Genomic DNA, 27,477 nt, shown 5'->3' with positions numbered 1-27,477 from the left:
GATATCATTGAAGGGTGCCCAACTGCTTCTCATGCTTTCCAGCAACTGCAGCTTATGCAACCATAATGTTTATCACGAAACACTTGAGGCGAACGCTATACACGAAGGTGAGCTTTCTGGTTCTTTTTTTTAATTCCCCCCACCCCCCCCCCCAATGCCGCCACCGCCGTGGATGGTAGAAATGCGGCGTGCCACGCTATGGTTGGAAGTAAGCATGTGACGCGCACCACTCTGCGATTGGTAGAAGCACGGTGCACCGCGCTGATTGGTAGACATGTTTCACTCCAGTCAACTCACGCTCAACGCTATGGACGGTGTGCTCACTGCGGAACGGGGCTCTTAAAGCTATTCTTTATAACTGCTGGGTGCACGATTTATTATCAGAACATAATTACAACTTCAGAAATTGCAACGATATTTTAGGCTAGAATCAATACATTTATTTCGAATTTTTTATATTCGTTCTTTTGCTGCTGTTTTCCAAGACTGTTGAATAAAACAGTGTCTAGTTTCAATTATTGACTAAATTCAGCTCTGATAATGGCTGCATGCTCTTAATCAGTCAGTGCATGGTGATTTTGGGCAGTGGTTCCACAACAGCTGCCTTTAGAGTTTTTAGCATTGTGTGGCTCTTAGCTTGTCTCCCTTTCTGTGACACCTCTAATACATAGCAGTGTAGCAGGTTTATAGTGGGAAATAGGTTGGCTATATTCAAGGTGACGTGGCAGAAGTTCACAGCCAGTCACTCTTGAGTCGCCGACACCCTGTGGGAGCAAGCACATCCATTACTTAGGAGCTGCGACTAATTGCATCATACACAAAAAGCTTTGGTTGTTAACCCTGCCACTTGAAACTGCTCCACAATGGCCCTAATTACCTTTCAGGGTTCTGACTCCTCATGGCCTCCACCTGCTAGAGAAACTCGACTGCCTGAATGGTGCCTGACCACTGACAGCGCTTATTTCTCTGTGTCACAGATGCTAATTGGCAATAAAATGTTGCCTCGGCCCAAAAAGAAAGGATTCAGTAACATTTCAAAAAATTGAGGAGCCATTCCACCCAGTGAAGGTGGTTGACCAGTGAAGCTGCTATGGTGGTATAAATTATGTTGGTATAGAGTTTTGTTGGTATGTAAGCATACATATAATTATTTATATTGTCACGTAGTAGTGACGGGAGAAAACAGCAGCAAAATTGGGATAACTTAACTTTTTATTGGACGAACCTGTGCCCACAAAAGCAAATTACGATCAAAGCACAACGATAGCGGTGAACAGTCGGCAATCACTGAAAATCTGATCAGCGGGTCAAGCGCGTTGGCTTTTATATACGAGTCATCGAAGGTTCTAGAATAATCGCTGGTGCCCGCGTGTCTTCCAGAAAGTACTACACAATCCATGTCACTCACACATGCAATCAAATTACACAAGGTTCAGTGACAATAGAGAGTAGATAGAACCATTGATAACATTAGAGAAACTTCTGATACATGCAGACGGGTCCTGTGCTGAGCAATAACATTTGTTTGGCAGTGAAATGCGGTCACCCAATTAAACAAGTACACATGTCAATGTCATTTATGCAAAATACAAAGAAATATCATGCACGCACTACGTCATACATACACAGAGCTACCACCAAACGGCTTTTATGACGCCGCTCTAAAGACGCAGGCGTTGTCGACGCAGTTGCGATGGAGAGCCGTTTAGACGCGGGTGGCCATTAAATCGAGCTTCAATGCGAGCAACGATGTGCTTTGACCAGGCCTAGTCCAAAGGAGCGCACGAAACAAAACAAGTTTGTTTGTAATTTGAAATTGAGCATACTTCCTGGTTAATTAGCTGAATGAAACTTGGAAGGACTATAGTCTTATTCTAGTGGACAAACATGGGACTGTCTGCTTCTTTCCTGTAGAAGCCTATGTATTGACAGAACAGGAATTCCACAATGTTTGTAATTAGGAAAAGTAAATGAAACTCGACATAATGTTAGAGTTGTCTTAGATGCTAATTGTCAAATAATTTGTTTTGGGATAGTTTCGATAAAACAAGAGTTACAGCCGTTTTCTGTAACCATACTCCCTCTGTAGACGCCCATGTATTGACAGCAGACTGGAATTCTGTAACGTTTACAACTTCACTGTGAGAAGTGAATGAAACTCGGCATAATGATAGTCCTAGCGGCCAATTTTAGAATTATTTTTCCAAGATACCTACATTAGATTGAGAGCTACAGAGCATTTGTGAGAAAGTTGGCTTTGCTGCAAGGCGTTTTCTGTTCGCCACCACAATTTTTCCAGAGGGTAGCCATAGACAGCTTCGCTGTAAATGATGGCGATCTCTACGGCACTGTGGTTGCCGTGCAAGATGACTAGGATAGCATACGGCTTTATCACCTGTGTCAGACGAAGCTGATACACTATAATTAATGTGCTAGATAGGTGACAGAGGGGTTGGTGAAGACGAAGTGCCTATAAAGATACAGTGAGAGTGTTAATGTCTATATTGATTCAAAGCTGCATCCTCAAATACCTCATGCACCCTGTAAGCAGCAAGCAACTAGCCCAATATGGTCACTTTTTGACCAAAGCAACCTCTTGCAATTGTTTGTGATCAGTTTTGTTCTGCTACCTTTGCAACTCACCAGTGTGAATGAGTGTTAAGAAAGAAATCGCTTTATTCTTGTTAAAGGTGTTGAGGGTGGGACCCCTAGTCGAAAGCTACAATGGCTGTAGCAATGTTGCCGGCTCACCGGACCAGTGCCAGCTGAACCTGCAGGTTTATTTCATAGTGCAGCCTTCAAACTATTCAGGTTTGGGATGAGGTTGGTCTAGGGTCTTTGCCCATGCGGTGGGCATTGGCACTCCAGCATCACATAAGATAATGTGGGGTGCCGCCACAGCCTGGGCAGGACAGAGAATAGGATGTGGGGTGGAAAATATGTAGGAAGTGGAGATCGGGGAAGGTGTCTGGCTGTCAGTGGCGTAGCAACGAGGGGGGCCGGGGGGCCGTGGGCCCCGGGTGCAAGGGGCCAGTGGGATGGGGTGGTGACATATAGGTCTGAAGACACCCCTCTTTCTGCCGGCTACACCCGGGGGGGCGACAGAAGACCTATGGGCCCCGGGTGCCAGACGACCTAGCTACGCCACTGCTGGCTGTAACTGCCCAACAGTCACCTTTTCCTTTCGTGATAAGGGCGGATGTGAGGGTGGGTATGTGAGCTGGCCCTATAGACCATTTCGCTGTTTACCAACAGGGACCCTGGCAGGCTTCCAGTTTTCACCAAAGGTTGTGAGCGGCCAAGATAGACAGATTGGTAAACCACAGCTGCGACAATGACTGCAACACTGTACATAGAAAATTAAGATTATCAGTGCTTGAAGCATTAAAAAGTGTTTCTTTTATTCAAGAATATAATAACGGGGCATCTCTTACGTCAAGCTAACTATTTAAGTGTTCTCTGCTTGTAGGAGACTGGACTGGAAGTTTCTTGGGGGCCACAGGCTCACTGCTGCCAAGGCGCATGCAAAATAGTCTACAGACCCTTTTCGCGGAGTAGTTTGCTTTCGAGGAACAAGATGGCGCTTTCAGCAGCATGCCACACACTGCCTCAGCGAAAGTGCACAAATACGAAATTATTGTCGCTTCTACCCTGCTACTGTGCAATCAGCTGTCGGAAATGCAACTGGTTGTCCACTAATGCAGTGTGCTCCATTCCACTTGCAAAATGTGTGACAGTAGTGGACGTGTGCAGCAGTTGGCTGCAAAGACTGACATACATATTAAGGAATGGAATGAATCTGTTTGGCCAAGTTCACAGACTGCTCCATAACGACTGCCTATGTTGCCAGCCCTTTGCAAAGTACGGCTTTTCTCATGGAAAAAAACATTCGCTCATTCACCAGTGTTGTATTGCTAACCTCCAAAGAAAGAACTTCAACCATGGAACAACGGCAAGAGTGAGAACCACTCTCTAGGCAAAGGTAGCTGCACCGCTTCCTGGCATAGTAAGTTCCTCGCATGTTATCTACACACATCGACCCCAAATTACATGCAAACTTACGCCCACTCTATCACCAACGTATCAAGGATAAATGAATGGGTGCACTCTTGAATCAATGTGACGAAGCACGGTGACATCAACTACACTGACAGCACATGAATGTTCGAAGCTGGACATTTAGTGACAGATCACAGAGTTAGTGAGTGACTAGCGATAATACATCCTTGCTACAAGCTATTACAAAGTACAGAAGATCCACATTCCAAGCCTTGTGTGCAGCAAGAACAAGTCTATCGCAACGGAACACACCCACAAGCCGCATAAGCAGAAAATAGACAATCAGATAGTGAACACACAGGAAAACGTTACTGGGTCAGAAAACATGATGAGCCACTTCTTCAAAGTGTTTGCCAATTAAAGAACAAAGAGCAAAACACACCCCTCCTGATTTATTTCATAAGTGGAAAAAATTGTATAGCTTGGAATACATTTATAGCCCTGCTTCTAGTACAAGCACCGTATATACCGCTTGCACAATTTGCACAAGGCATATAGAACTCTGAAAATGCTTACATGTCCTCTGAAACTGTGGTCAAGGCTTCGTGTTGTCCACCCAGTCACCATCTATGATATCCGCTGGAACAGAGGTTTGCCGAGCCGCACCGGCGTCATACACATCTATTATAAACATGGAGGCAAGGGAGGCCGATGAGGCAAACAATGGACGCATCACCTCGTGATCAAACATAGCAGCACCCACAGATCGCCGTGAAAAGGGTCTATAGTAGTCCAAAGTCTCTCAATGCTCACGGGCCGGGAATTGTGTGTTTGCTTCAGCTGGGCTAGACAGCTCTTCCTCCAATGCCTGGCGAGTGAGTTTTCGGACAGCTGCATGAGCAGTCGTTTCCTGGGAGTTTCCTGTCCAGCAGCCCAGACTAGTGTGTTGGGTGGGCGCGAGTGTCCTTGGAATTCGGTGTGTGTGATGCGACATCATGCCCCACAAAAATGTGTGATATGCATTCTCCGATCCAGTGATGATTATGATTGAGTCAGTGTAGGGAAGGCTTTAGGTAGCATAAGTGATCGCAAGTACTATGACACACTCTTTAGCTACTTGGGTCTAGGTAGTGGGGATGGTACCGAAATGCATGGGGTTCACGAGTTCCCTTAACTGCACCACAGAGCACATGCTTCATCCGTACGAGTGCGAGTCTTTTTGTCTGCTCTTTCCTTTCACTGGTTTTTCCTTTTCTGAATTCTATCACTACAGAAATCATGTGTTACAGTAAACACCAGCTCGCCCAAGAAGGTATCTTGCTGTGTCAGTACTGTCCAGCGTCAGTGTAGATACAGATTGTATGGTGTGCTCGAGGGCTTTTGTATCACCCCAATGAGAGTGCTGGCCCATTCTTGTCAGCATCCCGAGTAGTGTCCAGGGTGCACATTGCAAGGGATGGTGTCTGTGATGAATCAGGCAAGAATGGGGGGTTCGAGGGGTTTTTAGCTCTTGCAATGTCAGCGTTGTGGTGGTTCAGAGCACTAAATATTCCAGGCATCTTCAGCCTGGGTCAGTCTTATAGAGTTACTGAAGTTAGTTACCAAGATGCGCTTCTATTACTGTACGGATTCGTGTAAGCGCCATGCCCGTGTAAGGCCCACACCCCCAACTTGGCAGCCCAAAATTTGGAAAAAAAAATTTCCATCGGAGAAGCAATCGCGTTCGGTGTCCCAATGACATGCGCACGCATCAGCAAATTTTTTCGCACTGCGTACTTCCGCATGCCGCTACTAGATGGCAAGAGCCAGGGTGTGCACAAGATCCGGGGTGTGCACAAGTCGCTGGCTAGGCCAGCACCATTTTGACCAAAAGGTTCAGTCCCATGTAAGGGCCGCACTTTGTCAAAATTGTAAAAAAAGAAAAGAAAAAAGTAAGAAAAAAAAAAAGGAAAGTGTGGCCCTCAAATAAGTCTATACGGTAGTCCATTAAGGTTATTATATAGGACCATCGCCATGAACCTTTCGGTAGACGTGCAAATTGGGAGTCCCAAGGCCGCTTTGACTGCAGTGCACAGTAATATGTTAACCTGTTTCTCCAGTGTTTTGGTGGGATTATGGTATGGAAGATGGTACACGATGCCGCTTACGATGCAGGAATTTGCTACACGTAATGCATCCTGCTCTTTTAGCCATTGTCTGCAGTTCATGATACACTGGATCATGTGTATAACTAGATGGGTTTGCCGTTTGAGGAGATGCACCATAGCCCACTTCAATTTAGTATGTACTGTATTGTACAAATGATCGGGAGCTGCCCCAGGAGTTCCCAGTAAATCTACTATAATGTTCTTCTTTACTGAAATTCTAAAATCAGACAGTTCTCATTACCACAGGTTTCACGTTCTGAAACTGTTTTCCTTAGAGGAATTGTTGAACTGTTCCTATAAATGTCCCCACAATTTATCCTGCACCACTGTCATTGAGTCCTATTAAATTCAACAGAAAGCGAAAGTTCAAAATAAAAATAATAAGCTGTCGCTACCTTCAATCAATAACTGCAACTAGGAGCAAACAAAGTGCTAGTTGCTAATGCCTTCACGATTAAGGCAGAAAGCTTGGTTGGTTGACTAGTGTGACATACGTATTACAGGGCTAAAGACAGACATGCATCATGAAACACTCAACAGGAATGCCCATTCTATTTTATACTGCATGTGTATATTTATTACTGTAAATTTGTCACACAAAGCTCTTTTTAAAGTTAAGCTTAATCCATGAAAAGTAGAGCAAGATTCACCAGGACAAGTAGAACACTATTCATTGCTGTAAGCATTATCAGAACAGCCACCATAAATGTCCCACCTTGAAAAGGGAAAGGTGCACATCCCACAGTCTCATCTCTGATTCCAATGTTTGCAGGGTATGTAACATGTTCAGTGATAAACACAGACTCATCTCCACCAAAAAGGACCCAATAAATCCTGCGTCTGACAGGCCGAAAGCAGCTGTACGCTGGTACATTGTGTGTACCTCTGGAAAAAAGTAAAAAAAAAAAAAAAAAAGTAGGATCACATGCAAGATGCTGACACACATAACATGAGTGGTCTTACAATATCAGAAGATTTTTCAAAAACACATTGTTACATTTGATAACTATGATAAAAATAGGGCACACCATCTACTGTAAAAACCCGCATCAAATACGAGGATTTTTTCCAGTTATTAGCGTCCTAAATTTCTGTCTTATTGCTATATCTGGATCCAAACCAACATTTCAGCCAGAAATTGGGCTCCAAGTTTTGGTTTCGTTATTGTTAGTGAGATTTCCACGCAAATTCTCGTAGCCCACCATTGCATGGCCAAAAAATTTTCAGCAAGGCTTCTACTAGCATGCATTCAAGTGTGTTTAATGCTATTGGCATGCAATAAATTGCAGACTGCATTGTAGCATTGTATCAAATGGCGCACATATTATTTGGAGTTTCACTTCATTTGAACAACTCCTTGGGCCCTTTAGAGTTTGAATTAATGAGGTCTCATTGTATCTTGTAGGATCACGGTATGAGTACTTAAACACCTCTCACTGTTAATGCACATTAAGCAAAATGATAATGTTGAGATGCATGCCGAGATTTCATGCTCAATGTTGTTCAGTTGCAGTCCCTAAACTATCCCCATAGCCCTTTTAGGCATTCTGGCTTGGTATGTAGCTTGCATTGCATGCACTAATCTGCATGTCTTTACTTCTATTGCTTTTTGCAATAACATTCACAGGTTACAATACAGTTTGCATTACCATGCTGAGGATCTTACATTGGCTCCTCCATAGTTTCACCAAGGTAGATCTCTCGGCCATAAAGTACTTGGAGGACAGTTGGGAGAGTTGCAGCATGCTTGTACATGCTAACGACCAGAGACCAACTGGCTAGGTCAATGCCCAAGGGCACTTCCAAATTGCTGCCGTCTTCGCTCAAGTTATACGCGTGCACACCTTCCTTCAAGAGGTCCAAGTCGACATCTGTATGTCTGGCGACAGAACTGTCAGGAATCGCCCTCCAGTCTCTCTGGCGAATGACAGCAGCGATTCTCTGAAAGCAGTTTGCGTGACCACCGTAATGATGCAGCCTGCAACCTGAAAGAACATACACCACAAGCCCCTCGTGCTCAAGTGAGACAGCAAAATTGCATAGCTGCAAGCAGATGTTGCACGCAACAAGCAGATGCTGCAAGCAGAAAGCAGATGCACCTCACTGGCCATTAATAACTGTTATGGTAGGCTTTGTGTTGATTTAATTCCTAACAACGGAGCTTTCACTCAAAGAAAATTCACCCAACAGAAAAGTACTGTGGGGACGGCTACAGTTTCTTGACAAGCTAGCATGTCAAAGGAAACACTACTCTCTCCACTGATTTTTGCGCATGCGCTGCCATTAGAACAGCTGCAAGATGTAGAAGGCCCACTTATCTAATGGAATGCATATATTTTAGACAGCATGTGTGCAATTCCTTTTTCTAATTCTCTCTCTCTCTCTCTCCCCTTTTTTAGAATTCAAATTCTAGCAAGCGTACAGCAGTCTTGAAGACAGCGATGTGCTGTACCGATTTTCAAGAAAAGTAACAAAGTTGCAATTTTCATCAGCATGCCTGCACAAATTGCACATACTAGTTCAATGTTGACAGTATTTGTTGTAATCAGGTTATTAGGTTGTTTGCAATTAATTAAGACATTCTGATGTTATTTCAGCCTAGACTCGGAAAAATTGTGCTTTGTTTATGCTGTTAAACACATTCCACATTTTCTAACAATGCTAAATCATTCTTAGCAGACACATTGATCCAGAAAGAAAACAAAAAGCTGGTACGATTCAGTTATTATTCATTTTCCACTAAATTTTTGTGGTGCTAGAGCACTCTGGGCAAATAGATTCACTCCGTTTAGGCCTTCGTAAAGCCTTTGGCTCGTGTCACACGGAGAACTACTCCATGAATTTGTATAAGCGCACTGAATTGTTTGGCAACATGAAAGCATACTTAAAATCAGGAATCAGTTAACTGTCATACGTGGTTGTTGTGTCCTTTAGTTTACATATACGACTTAACAGAAGCAGTGCCCAGCCCTGTGTTCACAAGACTTCTTGCAGGTAACTACACCATATTCAAGGAAAGGCTGTGTAATGCAGATGACAATACTATATAACAAGGATCACTGTTAAAAATTGAACAGGAATACATCTGTCTAGATCTGTGAACTTTAGTAGCAGGCCTTTTAGGCTATCTACTGCAAACTAGTGATCTTCAATTGTATCTTCATTAGAGCAGTGCAAGGAAAGACTCTATAAGTAGAGCAAATTGGTAGCAATTCATGTTACTGAAAAGCAGTTGTGCAAACACCACACAAGTAGGAACAAAAAGGCCAACAGAAACACCAACATGAAACTGAAAGGTTGCACAATGGTGGAAAAGAAGGAAGACACAAAACCTATCCATGCATGCTTAAGGACAGGCAGCACCAACCTGTCAATCGTGGACTGGACATGTGCAGGCACTCACGATTCCTCTTTGTGCAAGATAATCAAGGGCTGACTTATGCATGTGCTATCGCTATTAATGATATGCCATGCATCGACCATAATGTGCACTTCTTCATTCTTATGTCTGAACAGAATACTGTCTGCAAACTTTGAAGTACTCTAGCAATTGTGACAGTGTAATGAAAGGTTAGATGGTGTTTCATCAGTCATAAAATGTTTATACTCAACTAATCTCCAATTGACACAATGCCCTCTCTAACCTACATAGAAGCGACTGAAGCTAAAGGTGACTTTATAAACTACACCCATTTGACATTCTGCGCACTTCTTGGTAAGCTCTACATAACAGCTGTCAAATTCTTGCAGCTGGTCTTTCTTTCTCTGCATGGTAGCAAAGAGCAAACAATGTTGGCCCTGTGTAGACACCATACTTTCGTAAGTCTATACGAGAGAGAGAGAGAGAGAGAGAGAATGAAACTAAATGGTATGTGTTTTGCTCAGGGTTGCTACCTGTGCCTTTTCAGCTGACACAGCCCGTCCCCTTATGTGCTGTTGGACCGCTAGTGAGATACAGTAATTTAAAGCCTAAGTAAAATGAGTGCCGCAAAAGAGTGCATCACTGGGCTACTTGGTTTAACATGGGAATGAGGGTAAAAACAACGCATAAAACGACGACAACAGAAGAAACTTCATGGTGTGCATTCTCGTTTCTTCGATCATCGTTTTACGTTTATACGCTGTTTCTACCCCAATTAAAATAAGTGATTTATTTTGCACTCTCAGATTTGATAAAAGTGCAAAGCTACACTTTACTTTTGTGTGTCCTCATTATACGGGTTGCATGAAGTCATATATAAAATATGAAATTTAGTTTTGTTGTTTTTTCTAGTTTTATAAAATTCATTGCAACATTTCTTGAATGCTGCAGGGTACCCTTTCAAAACAAACTTGGTGCAACTGTCATACTGCTTGTGATTGTTTTTCTCTGCTTCTCCTGCTATTGCGCTCGGGTAACATTGAGTCGAACCCGGGTCCTACAACTCGCTCAGAGGCCCTCCTAGATATGGATAGCCAACCCGACGATCCATCTGATCAAATGAAGGTTATGTTTCAGCTCCTGAAAGAAGTACACTCTTGTACGCTGCTAAGCTCAAAAGGTCAGGCTGAAATAACTGCGGACATAAAAGCCATTAAAGATAGTCAAATGAACATTGAATCAAAGTTAGCTGGCATGCACAAGTGACTTGATGAACTCGAGGAAAAGGCCACAAAATTTGACATTACTCAAGAACTTTCATACTTAAAGAAATCAATGGATGAGCAACGTAATCGAAATGATTCTCTGCAGTCTCGTCTTGACGAAGCTGAAGATAGATTACGACACGAGAACTTAATATTTCGAGGTATATCAGATGCTAAAGAGTCTTGGGCAGATACCGAATCTAAAATCATCGACTGAGGTCGTCGACTCGTACTCTGGTGTTTTAATCCAGCGTGCACACTGCCTGGGTATTTTTTCATATGATAAGTGTCGTCCTGTCATAGTAAAATTTACCGACTCAAAAATGAAAGAAAAAATACTCTCCTTACGTAATGAATTCAAGTTGAAAGGCATCACTATCAGTGAAGATTTCTCGTCTGCAACACGCCTGGCTCAAAAAAAACTGTTTGAATTCGGTACCACCCACACTGGCCCTCGCTCTTTTAAACTATGATACAACAAGCTATGCTTCAATAACCTTTGCTTTATGCACAACACAATCACTGCACTGTCCACAAGGTCGTGACATGTGGCAAACATGGTGTGCAGGGGACAGTGACCGCTGACACTGTCATGGAATTGACACACATGGCAAAGCCAGTGGATTAAACACCGATTCTACATCGGAAGTTGTATCGTAGGGGATCACGAGGGGCAGTGGGAAGTTATCTCCTGTGCCTGTCCTTTTTACCAACGTCAGAAGCGTTCTTAATAAACATGCTAACTTATCTTCCGCCATTGATACATGTACATCCCACATTGTTGCACTAACAGGAACCTAGCTCCTAATGCATGTGTCTGATTTTGAAATCTTTCACGACACTCATCGTTACTCGATGTATCGTTGCGATAGGACGGCAAGACGTAGCGGTGTTCTGTTTGCCATTTCAAAAGATATTCCTTCTTCGTGCATTCAAATCTGCAGTGAGTTGGAACTAGTTCTTGCTTCGGTAGTCATCAATCATCTGAAAATAGTTATTGGTGTCCAGTACCGCCTTCCATCCTATTCGTCCACATTTACTAACAAACTCCATGATGCTATAAACTTGGTTGGCACACGCTTTCCTTCACCAACACTTTTTATACTCGGAGACTTTAACGTTCCAACTATATTGTGGACTGCTCAACCACCTTATTCATCGCCACCTTTGTCACAAGTTAAAGAATTCTTAGACCTATATACATTGTTTTCGCTAACTCAGTAACGCAAGCCACTAGGACTGTAACAAGTACTGCAAGTACTCTAGATTTAATCCTAACCACTAATCCAGAGCTAGCTACAGATCTAACATATTTGCCAGGTATCAGTGATCATCATCTGCTCAATTTCGTCATTAATACGCCACGTCCTAAAGCGAAAATTTGAAAAAACCATTCTAGATTACAAACGAGCTAACTTAGCCGCTATTAATAATGAACTATCTGCATTTATGGGTCATTTTCTTGTTGATTTCGATACTCGCTCTGTCGAAGAAAATTGGCACTGTTCAAAATAGAGGTACACCAAGTATCAGACAAATATATTCCTAAGCGCGTCGTCACCTCTAACCCTCAAGCACCCTGGTACAATTCATACATCAGGTGACTATCTAACAAAAAGAAATGTTCATTCCATCTTGCTAAACTTTCACCTTCTATTGAGCATTGGTCGACATACAAGACTGCTTCTGATACATACATGAAAACTCTGAAACTTGCACGGAACAACTTCTTGTCTTCTACTTTACCATCGATTTTGAAAACAAATGTTAAAAAGTTCTGGCACATTATACACCCTGCACAGGACAGTTTAATTTCATTGCAAGATACCTCCGGCAACATAATCCCAAATAATCTTTGTGCTACAGTACTGAATAGAACATTCATTGAAAGCTTTTCCTCGAGCACGACAGTTGATCTTCCAGATATGCCGCACCACGCATTTTCCATTATGTCACAAGTAACTATTGATGCTCCTGGCGTTGCTAAATTAAATGAGTCTCTAAAACACAATTCATCTCCTGGGTCTGATGAAATTAGTTCTAAATTCCTAAAAAGTACTTGCACTTATAGTTCAATTATACTAACAAATCTTTTTGAGCAGTGGCTCGATTCATCAAGCCTCCTTAACTGGAAAATCGGGAAGGTGGTCCTACTTCACAAATCCCGTAATAAGCACTTGCCTCAAAATTATCACCCCATTTCGCTCACTAGCACATGCTGCAAATTACTAAAACACATAATTTTTAAAAACATCGCCACCTTTCTTGATGATAACTTTTTTTGCTTCCGCATAACATGGTTTCCGTTAAACATATTCCTGCGAAACGCAGTTACTGTCATTCACCGATAAATTACATTGCATTCTTGACAGGTCATCTTGCGCCGATTGCATCTTTTTAGAGTACTCTAAAGCTTTTGATAAAGTGTGCCATCAATTCTTGCTTTATAAATTGCATCATCTTAATCCCGATCCACATGTCTTTAGATGGATTCAATCTTTCCTTCTTAACCACTGGCAGTTTGTTTTCACTAACTGCACAACCTCACCGCTTACTTAACGTGCTATCTGGTGTACCACAAGGATCCGTCCACGGACCACTCCTATATTTAATTTATATTAATGACCTTCCGTCCACCATCCACCTTTTTACTGACAACTGTGTAATTTTCCAAGAAATATGTAACCTCAATGACATTAATACTCTCCGGACCGATCTTAATTTGGTCTCTAACTGGTGCAAAACGTGGAAAATGGAATTAAATATTAACAAATGTAAGTTTATGTGGGTTTCTTGCTGCTCTAACACTTCCCCTTCTTATTGTCTTAATGGCATTCCTCTTGATTCCGTTGCATCATATAAATATCTAGGCATACATATATCACGAAACTTAACATGGAATTCCCATACTGAATACGTTACTAATAACGCTAATCACGTGTTAGGGTATTTACGTCGCAACTTCTCTGCTGCTCCATCGTCTTTAAAAATCCTGCTTTATAAATCAGTAATACGACCTAAACTTGAATGTGCGTCATCTATATGGGAGCCGGCACATGAAAATCTTGTATCTTCTCTCGAACTTATCCAAAATAACTCCATTCGGTGCCTTTGTAGCAATTTGCTAAGTTAGGGTGGATGTCTCATTTTTTTCTTTATTAATTACTTCTCTCCACCTTGCGGGTTTCCGCAGAACTATTGCGTCAAACTTCATCCTGCCATCTGCTAGCCGCCTGGTTAGCTCAGATGGTAGAGTGGCTGCCCCGGAAAGGTGGTGGTCCCGGGTTCGAGTCCCGGACCAGGAAAAATTTTTCTTCAACAGCGAGGCTTTTTTTTTCTTTTTCAAAGAACCCATATAGGTTTCGTTTGTAGCAATTTGCTAAGTTTGGGTGGATGTCTCATTTTCCCTTTATTAATTACTTCTCTCCACCTTGCGGGTTTCCACAGAACTATAACGTCAAAGCAATCTTTAGTTTCTTATTGTGTGGATTTTGTCCGCCGCTGTAATGAAAAAAAGAAGTGGAATGGGGATGGGGAGCATGCAGAGAGATTGGGGGAGGCCTGGCCCTTGCAGTCGTCTCATTGTGGCCACTGCAATGTATTAACAGGGAAAGTTTACCAATGCCAGGTCATATTTATGCATTTCTCTGTACACGCACAATGTAACAAATAAAGACTCGTTTTATTTGTGTTCGAATACCAAATACGCTCACTCTTAATCCCTCACAAGTGCAGCAAATTGGGCAGGCTCATAGAAATACATGGTGACGGATGAACAGCACAGAAAAGGATGTGAACTTCTGGAGGCAACATGAAATGAATGGAACAAGTGCTGTTAGAACACAAAACAGAGCCCTTGGTACTAGAAGTTAAACTGACAAGTGCAGAGAGTCTGGCAGGTTGGTAGAATTGCCCAATGGGAGATGCAAGTAACTTGTTACATCTATTTATTTTCCTAATAGCTGTGTAGTCACATTGCAGAACAGTGTTGTGACTATACTATACTGCTTCTCAGAAACTGTAAGCTCAATGCAACAAATTATCCACCAGAAAAAGCTGGTGAAGGTTCATCTGCAAAAAATATATTTACTGAAAAGATTAACAAATTTCTTTGTGGAAAATAAACCAAAAAAGCTGACCCCTAATCATGAGCCACGTTTCATCACGTTTTCAGAACACAAGATGATAGATGAATAAGTAACTATGGTTAACCTAAGTTACTCATTCAAAACTAATGGAGTAGTGCAATTCATTGACCTATTAAACAGAAGAAGAGGTACATACCAACAGAGTCATGAAACGACATCAGATGTTCTTTGGTGACGGTGTCATTGCCTGCAAGGCAGGCGAACAGTGGGAGGAGCTCAGGACTAAGTTCCAGATGACAAGCGAGAGCCTTGGCATTGTAGCTACGTGTCTGCAATGTACTTATGTCTAAATACAATGTAGAAAGGTACAGAACTCTCATATTGAATATGACATAGTCTGTATCTTGGCCCAGCACAGCAAAGCATTCTGGATGCCTCTCAGCATAGCGAGCCACTTCCTTGTCACACTCTTCCATTGCATAAAACACCTGCAAAAAGAGTTTGAATAACTGTTGGTAAGTATATAGTAGCACTCGCAAACATTAACGAGCTAAGCCAATACTTGACCAACATACTTTGCATGATGTAAGGTACTTGATCACAAAGCACAAGGTCTGTGCAGTGCCGTTGGGACAGGAAAAGTCGTTCTTCTCATTTCCTGTCCAGCAACCATCTCGAAGTTTTTGAAATGTCTTCTTAATGTTGAGCAGGCGTTCACTTCGACGAGTTCTCCACACTTGGACTTTTGCACCACACACAACGCCATCAAAGAAAAATACCAAGTCAATGCCTCTCTCTTGAAATGATCTTACAAACTCCTGTTGGAAAATAAGAAAAAGATGTTAGCAAATACAACCTTGCAAATGTTTGCAACTTGCACCAACAATAAACAGTTATGACGAGACACAAAAAGAAACTAAATACTTTTTTGTAATTCATATGGACTTAGATCAATGACTAAAAAAGACTAACAGGAAATAAAGCGACACAAAATGTCTGTATCTCTCTTGTCATTCATCACTGACAAGAGCATGCTGATAGCTCAGTTTCAGAGCACAGATGTTCTGCAGCCAGCTTTAAGAATACATGGCATATAAATGCTCAATACCCTGAACTGGTATTGTTAACCTTTTATGAGTGAGTGTTGCCTACAGGCAAGAAACCGGAAAAAAATTTGTTCCCTGCCAAGTTTCAGCACTGGTGACAAAGCTTCTGGTGGAATGCCTTCGGCCAACACTGAATGGCAGGCAGCAAGCATCGTTTGTTGGTTTAGAGCAGGAATACAGGATCAGAAAGAAGTTTGGCATGCGACTCGCTTTTTTGTGAAAGCACGGTCAGACAGGGCGATGCAATATCTCTGGCTGCAGTGGTGCCACACAAGTAATGCAAAACAAATAAAATGTACGCCTATGGTTCACATATGAAGAGAGCTATCTGTACGAATTCTAAATGAAGCCAATGGTAGCTTGGGGTGTAGCCCAATCCCCGCTTTCGGCATGGTGTTTTCCCCCCTGTTGCAGAAAAAGTTTCCACGAAATATTTTTCTGGTCGTAGATTATCCTTGTCCTCGATGTATTTTGCAAATTTAGATGAAAAATAAATTTTGATGCGAAAGCATCAAATCGTTCACTAAACAAAAAAGCCAGCGTCTGCAGCAGCAAAATGGCACCTAAATTCCCATTGGCTGCCACACCACATCATCAGCGCATCTAAACAGAGCAGAGCAGGCGAAACAGTGGTGCTTGAGGGGAGAGGGCATTGCTACAATGCCACGTCACCAGCACGCCTCCACGGAGCAGGCACCGTAACATGACACCGTGGGTCAAGACAGGTTGTTGTCGGTGACACAGTTGCGTGCGTGCGGGTGCCATCATCTCGCTCTCAGAAGCCCACACGCGGTTCGTATCACTCTCTCTCACCCCCACTTGGCTTAGCTGCTGCATGCACCTGCCAGCATTGGTGGCTGCTGCTGCTCCCTCGGACTCTCGTTGCGCAGGACATCGGTGGCATGAGGCATTGGCACTGAATGCTGCTGCTGCTTGCTGCCTCGGGCAGCACGTACCGCTATGGTACATTACTTGCAGCCCAAAACTTGCCGAGTGCTCAGTGGCGTTCAATTTCGCATTAATGCTTTCGCATTCACAACTCGTAAGAAGTGCTTAGGTGTCCTCAAATTTTTATTTTTAACGAGTATTTATGTCTTGTCCTTAAAAGGTTAATACCATCGTATGTATCTGCACTTTAGAGTAGGATGGACATCTGGGCGCAGTGATACATAGTGGGAAGAAAACCACATTCAGATGACAAGACACAAAAAGAACAGACGTACTCTCTCTTGTCTCAATTACTTTGCTTCCCACTGTGTGCCACCAAGTCCAAGCATCCATGTTACTACAAACTGCTAATATATACACTGATAGCATTATAATGGTATTCCTTTCCAATATTCAGAATACTTCAAGTTCATTTTAAATGCTTACCGTTATGACATGCGAAAGATATCTCCATGGGCCACCAAATATATAGTCATATGTTTTATTGTAAAGCCACCTGATTAAACTCAGGCCATCCACCACTATTGTGGGTTTTGTCCCTGGAGGGCTGCACAAAGCGAACCTTCGTGCTTCTTCCAAGATGTCAACAGGCGTGCAGCCACCTTGTACACGCATTTCAAGGAACGTCTGTAGCCCCCAAATTCCCATGGTTGATCCTGTGCATTTTGGATAGATTTAGAAAAATACAAAAGCACTCCTTTCAAAACAAGTACATTGCAGACCTGTCAACCTTATATATAGAAAATTGTACCTGATTAAATACTAAAACTTCATGAAATATACTACAAAATTGTTTGGCTAGTGGATATGATTGTTTATTATAGGTTCACAGACTTTTCTCTGATGCTGTGAACAGGCACCCTCAGCAAAAACAATATGTGCCACAGACAAATACAAAAGTTTATGAAATTTATTAACGATATGTTCACATATCCGCTGCTGCAGGTAGGTCTGAGTAATCTCTGGGTCTAAAATATAATACTTTGAAAAACCAGTAAGCAACTGTATCAGAATTCTTTTGAGATAAGTCCTGTCCCAAATGAAAAAAAACTATTTGTGTCAATACGACAGTCGTAAAGAAGCTCCAAAAACTAGCTTTGTACGATAAGGTCATAGAAGTTGGCAGGCATGACGATGTGTACAATGCACTTCCAACAAAAAGCACAGCTTTCACATTAACAGTATGTTTCCTTTTCTTGCGCTGTGGTCTAGCATGTGACATACTGATACTGAAATGTTTGGAAATGTGTACCCCACGAATAACAAAGTGCACACTCTCCTGATCTAGGTGCCAGCCAACACCATTTTGACTACAAGCAGTAAACAAAACAAGTAGCATCATACGAGGTGACCGAGCCAGAACAGGTGTCTAAACATCACAATGTCCTGCTCTCATTTGACCACATACTGTGTTGCGACGCCTATCACTCTGGGAAACGAAACTGAAGCTAGCTGTAGAAAAGCCATTATAATAAATTATTTGCAGCATTCTGAGGCTTTTCACTAATTTTTATAGGGCTTAGATATCTTCAACCTTCACTTAAAGCAAAGAAAAACGAGATTTGAAAATACTGTCAGTACCTCTTTAAATGCGGATCCCACGCACTGTGGGACTATGTAAGTGAAGCTTTCTGTGTCATTTGCTTTGATTGACAATAATTAGCGGTAATGTTGACAGCAAATGATTTCTTCAATGCATAGTCCGATACAAGAGTGGCGAGTTGATATTAAACATTACCTTGCGTGCACCTCTGCTGTTTGTCTGTGTAGTACACAGAACACACAGGGAGACATATTCACTTGAGGCATTGTTGTCCACCATTGTTCATAACCTCCGAGAGGGTTGAGAACTGTCGTTGCCTGGCATGGCACATCGCATTGTGCTTTAATTAAATTATGGGGCTGCACGTGACAGTAGTACAATCGGATTATGAGGCACACCAAGACTCCAGATTAATTTTGATACCATGGTGTTTTTTAATGTGCACCTAAATACAAGCGTTTTTGTATTTCACTCCCATCAAAATGTGGCTGCTGCAGTGGGGATCTAACCCGCGACCTCAAGCACTGGCATAGCCGGAACGATACCACATTGGGCACAGAAGTGTTGTTTAGACGTGCGACTGCATCAGTAGTGTCGCCTAGACCCTACAGTAATTGAATGCAGCTTTGCATCTGCACGCCCTGTGTCAGTTGTCCACTTGGCATGGTGCGTAGTCTTCAGAAATAGCAGAAACGTACCATACTGTACCTTGAACTTAAATTTATTCAGTTTGTCTGCAACCACTGTCATGTCTACTATATAGTAGCTTTTCCTTGTCTTCTCACATCATTTTTTTCCTCTCCCCCCCAACCCCAACCCCCCGGTATGGGAACTGCAAGTGAAGAGTGGCAAGCCTTCCTCTTCCCAGCCCACTGACACAGCCAGGTCAAGGCAGTCCTTCGCTTCCTTGAGGACACGATGCTGGATGACAGGCTGCAGAGGACTCCTGCCCCACGTTCCGGACCAGGGACACTACTCTCCGCCTCTCCACCCCTTTCCCCACAGATGCTGAGCCATGCTCTATACAAGGGATGCAGAAATAGTATCTCTTCCTTACCACAATCACTTCACCCCCCCCCCACCCCCTGCTTCATTTCAAGACTGCCATCGGTTCAACCCCCCCCCCCCCACATTCTCTGCCTCTTCTCTACAATTCTATCTACCTCTCCTCTGGACCTGCTCGTTAGTAGACAGGTAAGCGGTGCTGTTTCTGCAATGCTTTTGCGGGGAGTCATGGATAAGTGCAGCTGTCAAGAGGCTAATGTGGCAACGCCTAGGCAGCTTCAGAGGGCATTGTGCATATGTGACGCGACGGTAAGGTCCAGACAAGTTTCTCACATTGCTTTTTCTCCCTGCGACGCTCCTTCCATGTATATACAAGCTCTAAACCCCCCCCCCCCTCCACCGATGTGGTATGCTATACAGCCAAAGCAGCAGCAGCAGCAGTGGAAATGTCGTAGGAAGAGGCAAAGAAAGCTTCACTTCAAATAAGTAAGCCACTAAGCAGTGACATTCCGAAGCTTGAGCATTACACCACAAATTTTGAGCATTACATGCCAAAACAATAAGGCATTAATAATGCAAAGTCCACTTCATTTTGGACAGTAGTTCTACCGTTTCATTCCCATTTTTCTATAATCTTATCAGCATGTCCATTTTTGCAAGAATGCCAGCCTGTTTAACCTAAACTGCAGTAGGGGAGAAAAGTAGTAGAACCAGTGAACAAATATGCAGCACCTGAACAAAGGTGAACAGAGTGAATATCATATATATCTGCTGTCAATGAGTCTCACAGGTTAAAAAAAAGGGGGGGGAGGGGGGTTACGTGCCGAAACCATGATCTGATTATGCGGCAAGCCATAGTGGAGGACTCCTGGGGCTGTATTCTGAAACGATCCACTTTGGCGATACTATCACCACGGCAATAGTTTCGCTGAAGTGGATTGCTTCAGAATACAGCCCGTTTAATTTTGACCACCTGGGGTGTTTTAACGTGCACCTAAATCTAAGTACACAAGTGCTTTACAGCGAAGCTGTATACGGCTAGCTGATTCGTCCGTCTGTTGCCTGTACGCTGATACCTCTTCGAGCACAATCCCATGCACATGCAAAAAAAAAAGAGAGCGGCTGCTGCAGCCGAGCACACAGCAGTTTCTCTCCAGCTCCGAAATGGGCAAGTGACGCATCATAAATACTCCTGAGCAGCAGGCAGCTTTCGATCAGCAATGCCGCGAGCAAAAACGGGAACGAGCTCCGTGCCAATGCTGCAGCCCGGGCACAAGAACAGGCTCGTGCAGCCAAGCACAAGCAGCAACCGCTTACTGAGGATCCAGCAACCTACCAAGTCATCGTTTAATGAACCATCGGGTTTAACCGAGTGATAAACAACGGGGCTGCACGTTTCAGCTTCGCTGGTAAACCATCTGTACAGAGTGCTTGGGTGGTGATTTTTGCATTTCGCGCCTATCGAAATGGAGCCCCCGTGGCCGGGATTTGACCTCGCGACTTCGTGCTTAGCAGTGCAACACTGACCACAGCAGGTGTCTTATAGCTTCCACCCAAGCCATGGAAGGTGCGTTCGATTCCTCTCCACCACCGGAGCCAGTTCATGAGGTGCTGCACCCTACCATTCGTTTCAGCGCGGCAGCAATGGCGCGCTCTGAACCGCACCATTCGTTTCGTGCAGGAATGGTGCAGGGCTGGTTCACAATTTTGCTGTACCCTCTCTACGGTCGGTGCTAACTTCGTGCAGACGTACAGTCAGCGTCACCCTTGCCCAGATACTTATCTCGAGCCCAGTGGCGACCGCACTGGCTGCCTCCGGAGCGGCCCGGCAGCCACCGTTCTCGCGCTCTACACAGGGGTGACGCCGACTGTACAGGTGCGAAGCAGATGCGCAGCAGACGGCACAGCACACATGCGCAAGGCACCGTTAAAATCCCGCTTACACGCGTCTGCTGTGTCTAAGCAAACCGAGGCTGTATTTACACGTCAAAAGCCGATCATACCAGCAGTTCACGACCTCTCAAACTTACGCACTCCCTGCATATTAGTCGGGCAAAACATAACGGCCGCACCACGTTTGCACTTTGGCATTAGTTTTGAGTGTCGTGCTGTGCCCGCGCCGCAGAAATCGAGCTTTACAATTTCTGAACTTCTCGTGAACCGCCATGAACTGGTTCACAATGGTGCTGGCGAATCGAACACATCTAGCATCACTTAGAGCAAGTTCTTTAGTGTCTACTCAAAGCCATGATGCAAGCTTTCTAACAAATTCTACTTCATGATACACAGAAACGAACAGGACTCTATGCTCGGTCCATAGAACTGCCTTTCTGCAAGTTATTTGGCTGAAAGATTGATTAGTGATAAGAACGCCACTTGTAAAGTTGTAAAGGACACTTATATTTGTACACCTCATTTTCCACAAGAATGAATACAGTCGGCCAGAAATGTTTCCTGTTGGGCTAGTTAATGCTGGTTCGCCATCGTGCTCCAAGGGTCGCAAAAAAATAAGGCGGGTTCAAAACATGAAGCTTTCGCAGTCACAATCATTATCTGGCGCACAAAAAATTCGCAACGCGACAGAGGAAAGCAACGAACAAACGGCGCAGCAGCGTACGTAAACAGGAAGGATCTGTGCCTACTTACAAGCCGATTACTTGGAAAGCAAACAGTGCTCAAGAGGCTCAAGATTCGAATGGTCGATTCATAGAATAAAGAACAACTTTGGTCGATTGACATCACAGAAGACGATCGCACACACGCGCGATGGTGTATGCCATACGGCCATACTGTTGCTACTGAACCATAGAGTAATAACATTGTAATATCACAGAACGCCTATATACATATACACACACACACACACACACACACCATAGCCGCCTATGCACACACACACATATATATATATATATATATATATATATATATATATATATATATATATATATATATATATATATATATATATATATATATATATATATATATATATATATATTACTCTACGACTGTACTAGGTAGGGCATGGAGTTAACATATTCAAGTCAGTATAGTCCACGGAGGAAGGAAACTAAGGAGAGGCCCTGACGTCACTCTTTGCGAAGCTAAAGTGAAACCAGAAGTTGGCGTTGCTCATAGCGTTGCTCCGCCTATCGGGCCAGCTCTCCTCTCTTGTTTACATTTTTCACGAAACTACACCACGCTGCGCGCAACCGTGCTGCTCGGACCCGCGCGCTCCGCAGCAATACTAAGCAATCGTTAGCACGTTAGCATAATTCCGCGAAAGAGGGCAACATTTCCCGCGGATATTCCTTCATCCGTAGCCATTGCCGTGGCGTGCACTCTTAGGCAAAGTTACACCCTTTGGCTTGCCCCTTCTGCCACACAACAATAATCTTTATCGGCCTTGATGCGTTTCCTTTCTTTAACGCTGCGAGCCCGGTACTTTCCAGTAACGAATGGCACGCGCGTTATCAGCATAGAGCAGTTTACACCCTTTGGAGTGCCCCTTCTGATAACGCGCATGCCGTTCGTTACTGGAAAGTTCCGGGCTCGCAGCGTTAAGAAAGGAAACGCATCAAGGCAGATAACGATTATCGTTGTGTGGCAGAAGGGGCAAGCCAAAGGGTGTAACTTTGCCTAAAAGTGTGGTACATTGCGTACAGCGTTGCATGCGCGTTCATTTCACAAACTTTAGTTCCTCCTGGCCACAGCAACATCCGGTAGAGCACGGTCCAGATAACGCAGCGCAAAAAAACACGGAGACCAACGCAAACCTGCCCGCACGGCGCCTTTGCCACGGTACGAAACCTACGGAGCAACACGTGTGAGCGTACAGAACAATAACAAAGCCACCATTGTGGCCCGAAAGGCGGGGCTACTACAGCAAAGAAATAAAAAACCAGCAAAACAAAGGAGAACCCACTACGTCATTTCCTCCATACTTTTCTCCTAGCGCGCGGAGGGGGTAGGGCCTCTCCTCAGTTTCCTTCCTCCATGGTCCCCATCAACCATCGCAAAGTGGATTTCGGACGCGTGGAAGAGGGTCCAAGTGGACGTTGTGGTCAAATGATTTAAGTGAGAAACTCTATGGCTATTGGGAACCAGCGCTGGATAGGCGGCGCGCATAGAGTTTCTCACTCTCTATGGCGGCGCGTCGATGGATGGGTGGATGGATATTATGAGCGTCCCCTTTGGAACGGGGCGGTGGGTTGCGCCACCAAGCTCTTGCTACTATACTGCCCAATATCCTACATAAGTTAAACAATGAAAAAAGGAAAAAAGAAACACTCTGAACTACCACGCCCAAATTTTCTGATCCCCTATTGCGAACTGTGCTTTTGTACGTCTCCGTCTTTTGTCGTTTCCCTACTTCCACCAATCCTCCAATCGCCTCTTACTAATATTGCGGACATGTTTGCTTTACCACTGCTCCCTCTGAACCCAAGGGCTTCAAGGAGGCCAGTGGTGCCTAAATCGACCGCTGGGTAGACGTCATCACATTCTAATAAAACATGCTCCGTAGTTACCCTAACTTTACCGCAGCAAGCACATGCTTCTCAATCCTTCTTATATCTCGCTTTATAGGTGCGTGTTCTAAGGCATCCCGATCTCGCTTCGAAAAGCAATGAGCTTCCCTTTGAGTTATCATAAATGGTTTCTTTCCTGATTTCGTTTTTTCCTCTTAAGTAGTTACTCATGGCAGGTTTCTTTTCCATTGCCGCCACCCATGAGATTAATTCAGCCTCTTTGACTTTCCGCTTGACCTTCTTTGTTGCTGTGTTGTCCACCCTACAGGCCGCATACTTGCTGGTAAGCTTCCTAGTTATTTTCCTCCACTGTGAATCAATGTTTTTCCTGTACAGATACCTGAACACTCTCCCAGCCCATTTATATATATATGTAACTTTCTTCCATATTCCCCAGCCGTTCTTCATACTCAATTTTACTGCGAGCTTCCCTCACTTCAAAACTAGTCCAGCCCATATCACCCTGCACAGCTTCATTTGTAGTCTTCCCGTGAGCGCCCAATGCGAGGCGACCCACTGACCTTTGGTTCCCGTCGAGTCCTGATTGTACCTCTGATTTATAGCAAACAACCGCATTTCCAAAAGTAAGTCCTGGAACCATTACACCTTTCCACATACCTCGGAGGACCTCGTACCTATTGTATCCCCATAGCGCTCTGCAGTGTGCTTATTTTTTGGCTGCATTTCTCTTCCCCTTTACTGTTATGGTTTCGCCTCCGTCGAAAAGAGTGCGTTGCACGCCGCCCTGGCGACGACACGCGGCATATCCCAGCCGCTCGACCAGACGACACGTCCGCGGCCGTTTCATAGTTCGCATGTTTCCGTTTTCGCGCCGCTTCAAGTGGGCAGTTTTCGTAAAGAAGCTAGCGCCGCCAAGTGAAGAAATGACGAAAGGAGCTTTTTAAGCTTTATATATTTTTCACAGTGTGTCGCGGCGAGCACGTGCGTTTATTTAACGGTTGCGCCGTGTGCCGTTCCCATGCTTGTGTGGCAGCCTGCCTCGCAAATCTAGCAGCTACGGCGCCGGTCTTGCTGCGCTATGGTTTCGGAAGTATTAGTTGGCCTGAAGACATTCCATACTTCTCTGGCTAGACATAAGAAATTCTGATGTTACTTCGCCACAGCAGTCAATGGAGAAGAAAGTTTTATCGCATCAGCTGACATGAGCAAGCAAAGGTTTGAGTGCTCCGCTGCTTGATCCGTAACAATACCCTGGCTACATTTAGCACTAATTACACAAAATTTACCGGATGCATCTCGGCGCCGAGTCCTCATCCGCATGCGCATTTTACAAACACATAGGCGGCATAGTCGCGCGTGCGCCGGCAGTATGCGCACACAACTCGTATTACAAGGCAGCTTCCCTGCCACATAATTCTTGGCAATGAATGGATCATTCACTTGGTGTGGTGGCATTGGAAGGAGCTTGGCGGTGGTATTGCGAAGGAAAAATGGTTGGTACATATGCCGGATGGTGCATGCTATTGCTCATTTTGTTTCCGACGAAATGCCGACTGCAGATTCTGCTGTTTGGTACTGGCTGCCACGGCTGACCGTCTTCACTATCGAATAAACCAAGCATACATGCGAAATTCGATTTAGAAACCAGCCCGACACCGCTTGACAGGGCGACAAGACGGGAACTTACTAAGCTCGCCTGAGTGCTTGGATCCAACGCCGCCTCCGTTCTTGTTCGTAGGGTTTATATGGAAAGACGCAGGGTACATCCTCCCTCATTCCGACGTAGTTGTGACACTTGTATACGCAACAGTGCCATCGGCGTCCTTTTTTTTTTTTTTTTTCAACTTTCAGCGCACGCAACGCCGCTACCAGTAGCAATTTTCGTCCGCGGGAGCGGCTGCGTTGTGCACGTTCTGACCGCCAGGGTGGCGCTGCAGGCGTCGTGAAAACTCCAGCGCTAGTTCCCCATTCGCGTAGTACTCTCTGGTAATTCTTAATTCTTGGCGAATGTCAGTGAAGATAGCAGAATACCGCAGAATTAATGCAAAGTGACATACTGGTCATTGCACATTTGCCAATATTTCACATCGCTTGCTGAGAAAGAGCTCAAAGATATTTTTGAAAACAGTAGAGAGATAAAAATGTTCACTGGCTTTCCAGGCAGCGTCATCGACCAATATTTTGAATAAGCTAGATTATTCGGGCTTATTCTTGGCTCTGCAATAAGTGCCATAAAGCCAATGCAAAACGTCAACCGATATTCTGTGCACCGAACAATGGTTTATTAAAATTTTCTGGCTCGATCTGTGCGAGCCGCGTCGTGAACATCGCTGCCGCAAACGCAATTTCGGAAGCTTGCGGTTTCACCAAACGTTTCATTACGATCACAATTTGGACGCTAAGCTTGACTAAAAAAATTTGGAGGACGCTTAAGCTTCACCTTTAAGAGTAGAATTTGATAGCATGCAAAGATCCCCGACTGCGTCTTACGCTTCCCGTTAACTGCAGCTCATGTAACCATAATGTTTACCGGGAAACGCTGGTGGTGAACGCTATGCACGAAGACGAGCTTTCTGGTAGAAACGCGGCCTCTTGCGTGGGCCGCGATGCGGTGGAGGCGAGCACCATCTGGAGATGTTGCAAGGAACCGGGCACCGCTTTATCCTTTCCAACCGCGTCGTCTCCCGGGATCCTTCAGAAGCCCTCACAACCAGCACAAGCAACACGACAAATGGAGCCCCGTATGACCCAGACAGAGCTCTGAGAGCAGCAGCCAACCGACGCAAGAGGGAACTCCGTGCGAGTGTGCCCTCAGACCCAGACCCACTTCCAGCGGGTCTTCCCAGGTCGGGGCAGGTGCTGCTGCATAGGCTCCGTTCCGGCTTCGTCCTCACACCGGATGTGCTGGAACGGTGGCGACAGTACCGGCCACGCCGGGAAAGACGCCCTCCATCTCCGTCTCCCAACTCCCTTCCATCGCAGGAACCCGGCCATCCCACAGCCTCCGCGGACCAAGAAGCGCTCCAGACGCCACACAGGTGCCCTGACTGCGACATGGCCACGCGGCCATCCGCAGCCCATCTGTTTTGGGAGTGCCAGCGGCACGCTCAGCAGCGGGACCACCACCTGAGGGCGGTGCGAGTGTCGTCCTACGAGGAGTGGATTAGACCGGCAACTGGCTCGATGGATTCTGACAGGGCCATTCTGGACTCGCTCTTGGCCTTCGCCAAGGACGCGCAGCTTCTAGGACGGCTCTGAATACGCCTCCCCCCTCCTCTTCCTATTCCCCATTATAGACCTTCGCGCCATCCTTTAATAAATACGTTTTGTCATCATCATGGCTTTTGAGATTCACATGTGCCGGCGCATGCAAATCTCGGAGGCCACGGCCACATTATGAATGGCAGAAACGCTGGAAAAGGGGTTTGTGCTTTTCCGAGTTTTCGCATAACAGAATTATGTTTTCTCATATATTCAAATTACAATCTGATGCTATTATGTCTGTAGGTTGTAAGTCGTACT

General features: G+C 44.5%; 1 protein-coding gene across 5 annotated transcripts in view; it reads right to left on the bottom strand.

Annotated features, from left to right (window-relative positions):
- The window catches only part of LOC126544102 (constitutive coactivator of peroxisome proliferator-activated receptor gamma-like), a 47,367-nt gene extending 21,546 nt beyond the window's left edge, over positions 1 to 25,821 (bottom strand). For 4 of the 5 annotated variants that reach the window (XR_008608581.2, XM_055061589.2, XM_055061591.2 and 1 more), the window contains exons 1-6: positions 25,643 to 25,821; positions 17,341 to 17,570; positions 15,436 to 15,678; positions 15,057 to 15,348; positions 7,813 to 8,131; positions 6,862 to 7,031 (exon numbers count right to left, since the gene is read on the bottom strand). Coding sequence is in view for 4 of the 5 variants with exons in the window: in XM_055061589.2 (XP_054917564.1) it covers positions 6,862 to 7,031; positions 7,813 to 8,131; positions 15,057 to 15,348; positions 15,436 to 15,678; positions 17,341 to 17,570; positions 25,643 to 25,721 (1,333 nt within the window). In the remaining variant the exon portion in view is untranslated. Of the gene's footprint in view, positions 1 to 6,861; positions 7,032 to 7,812; positions 8,132 to 15,056; positions 15,349 to 15,435; positions 15,679 to 17,340; positions 17,571 to 22,108; positions 22,302 to 25,642 lie in introns of those variants that run through there. The other variant, XM_050191313.3, reaches the window with a different exon arrangement.
- Between the last annotated feature and the right edge of the window lie 1,656 nt (positions 25,822 to 27,477).

This window comes from Dermacentor andersoni, chromosome 1, assembly GCF_023375885.2.
Source record: "Dermacentor andersoni chromosome 1, qqDerAnde1_hic_scaffold, whole genome shotgun sequence".
Classification (NCBI taxonomy): domain Eukaryota; kingdom Metazoa; phylum Arthropoda; class Arachnida; order Ixodida; family Ixodidae; genus Dermacentor; species Dermacentor andersoni.
This window is presented reverse-complemented; position numbering and strand designations above follow the sequence as displayed.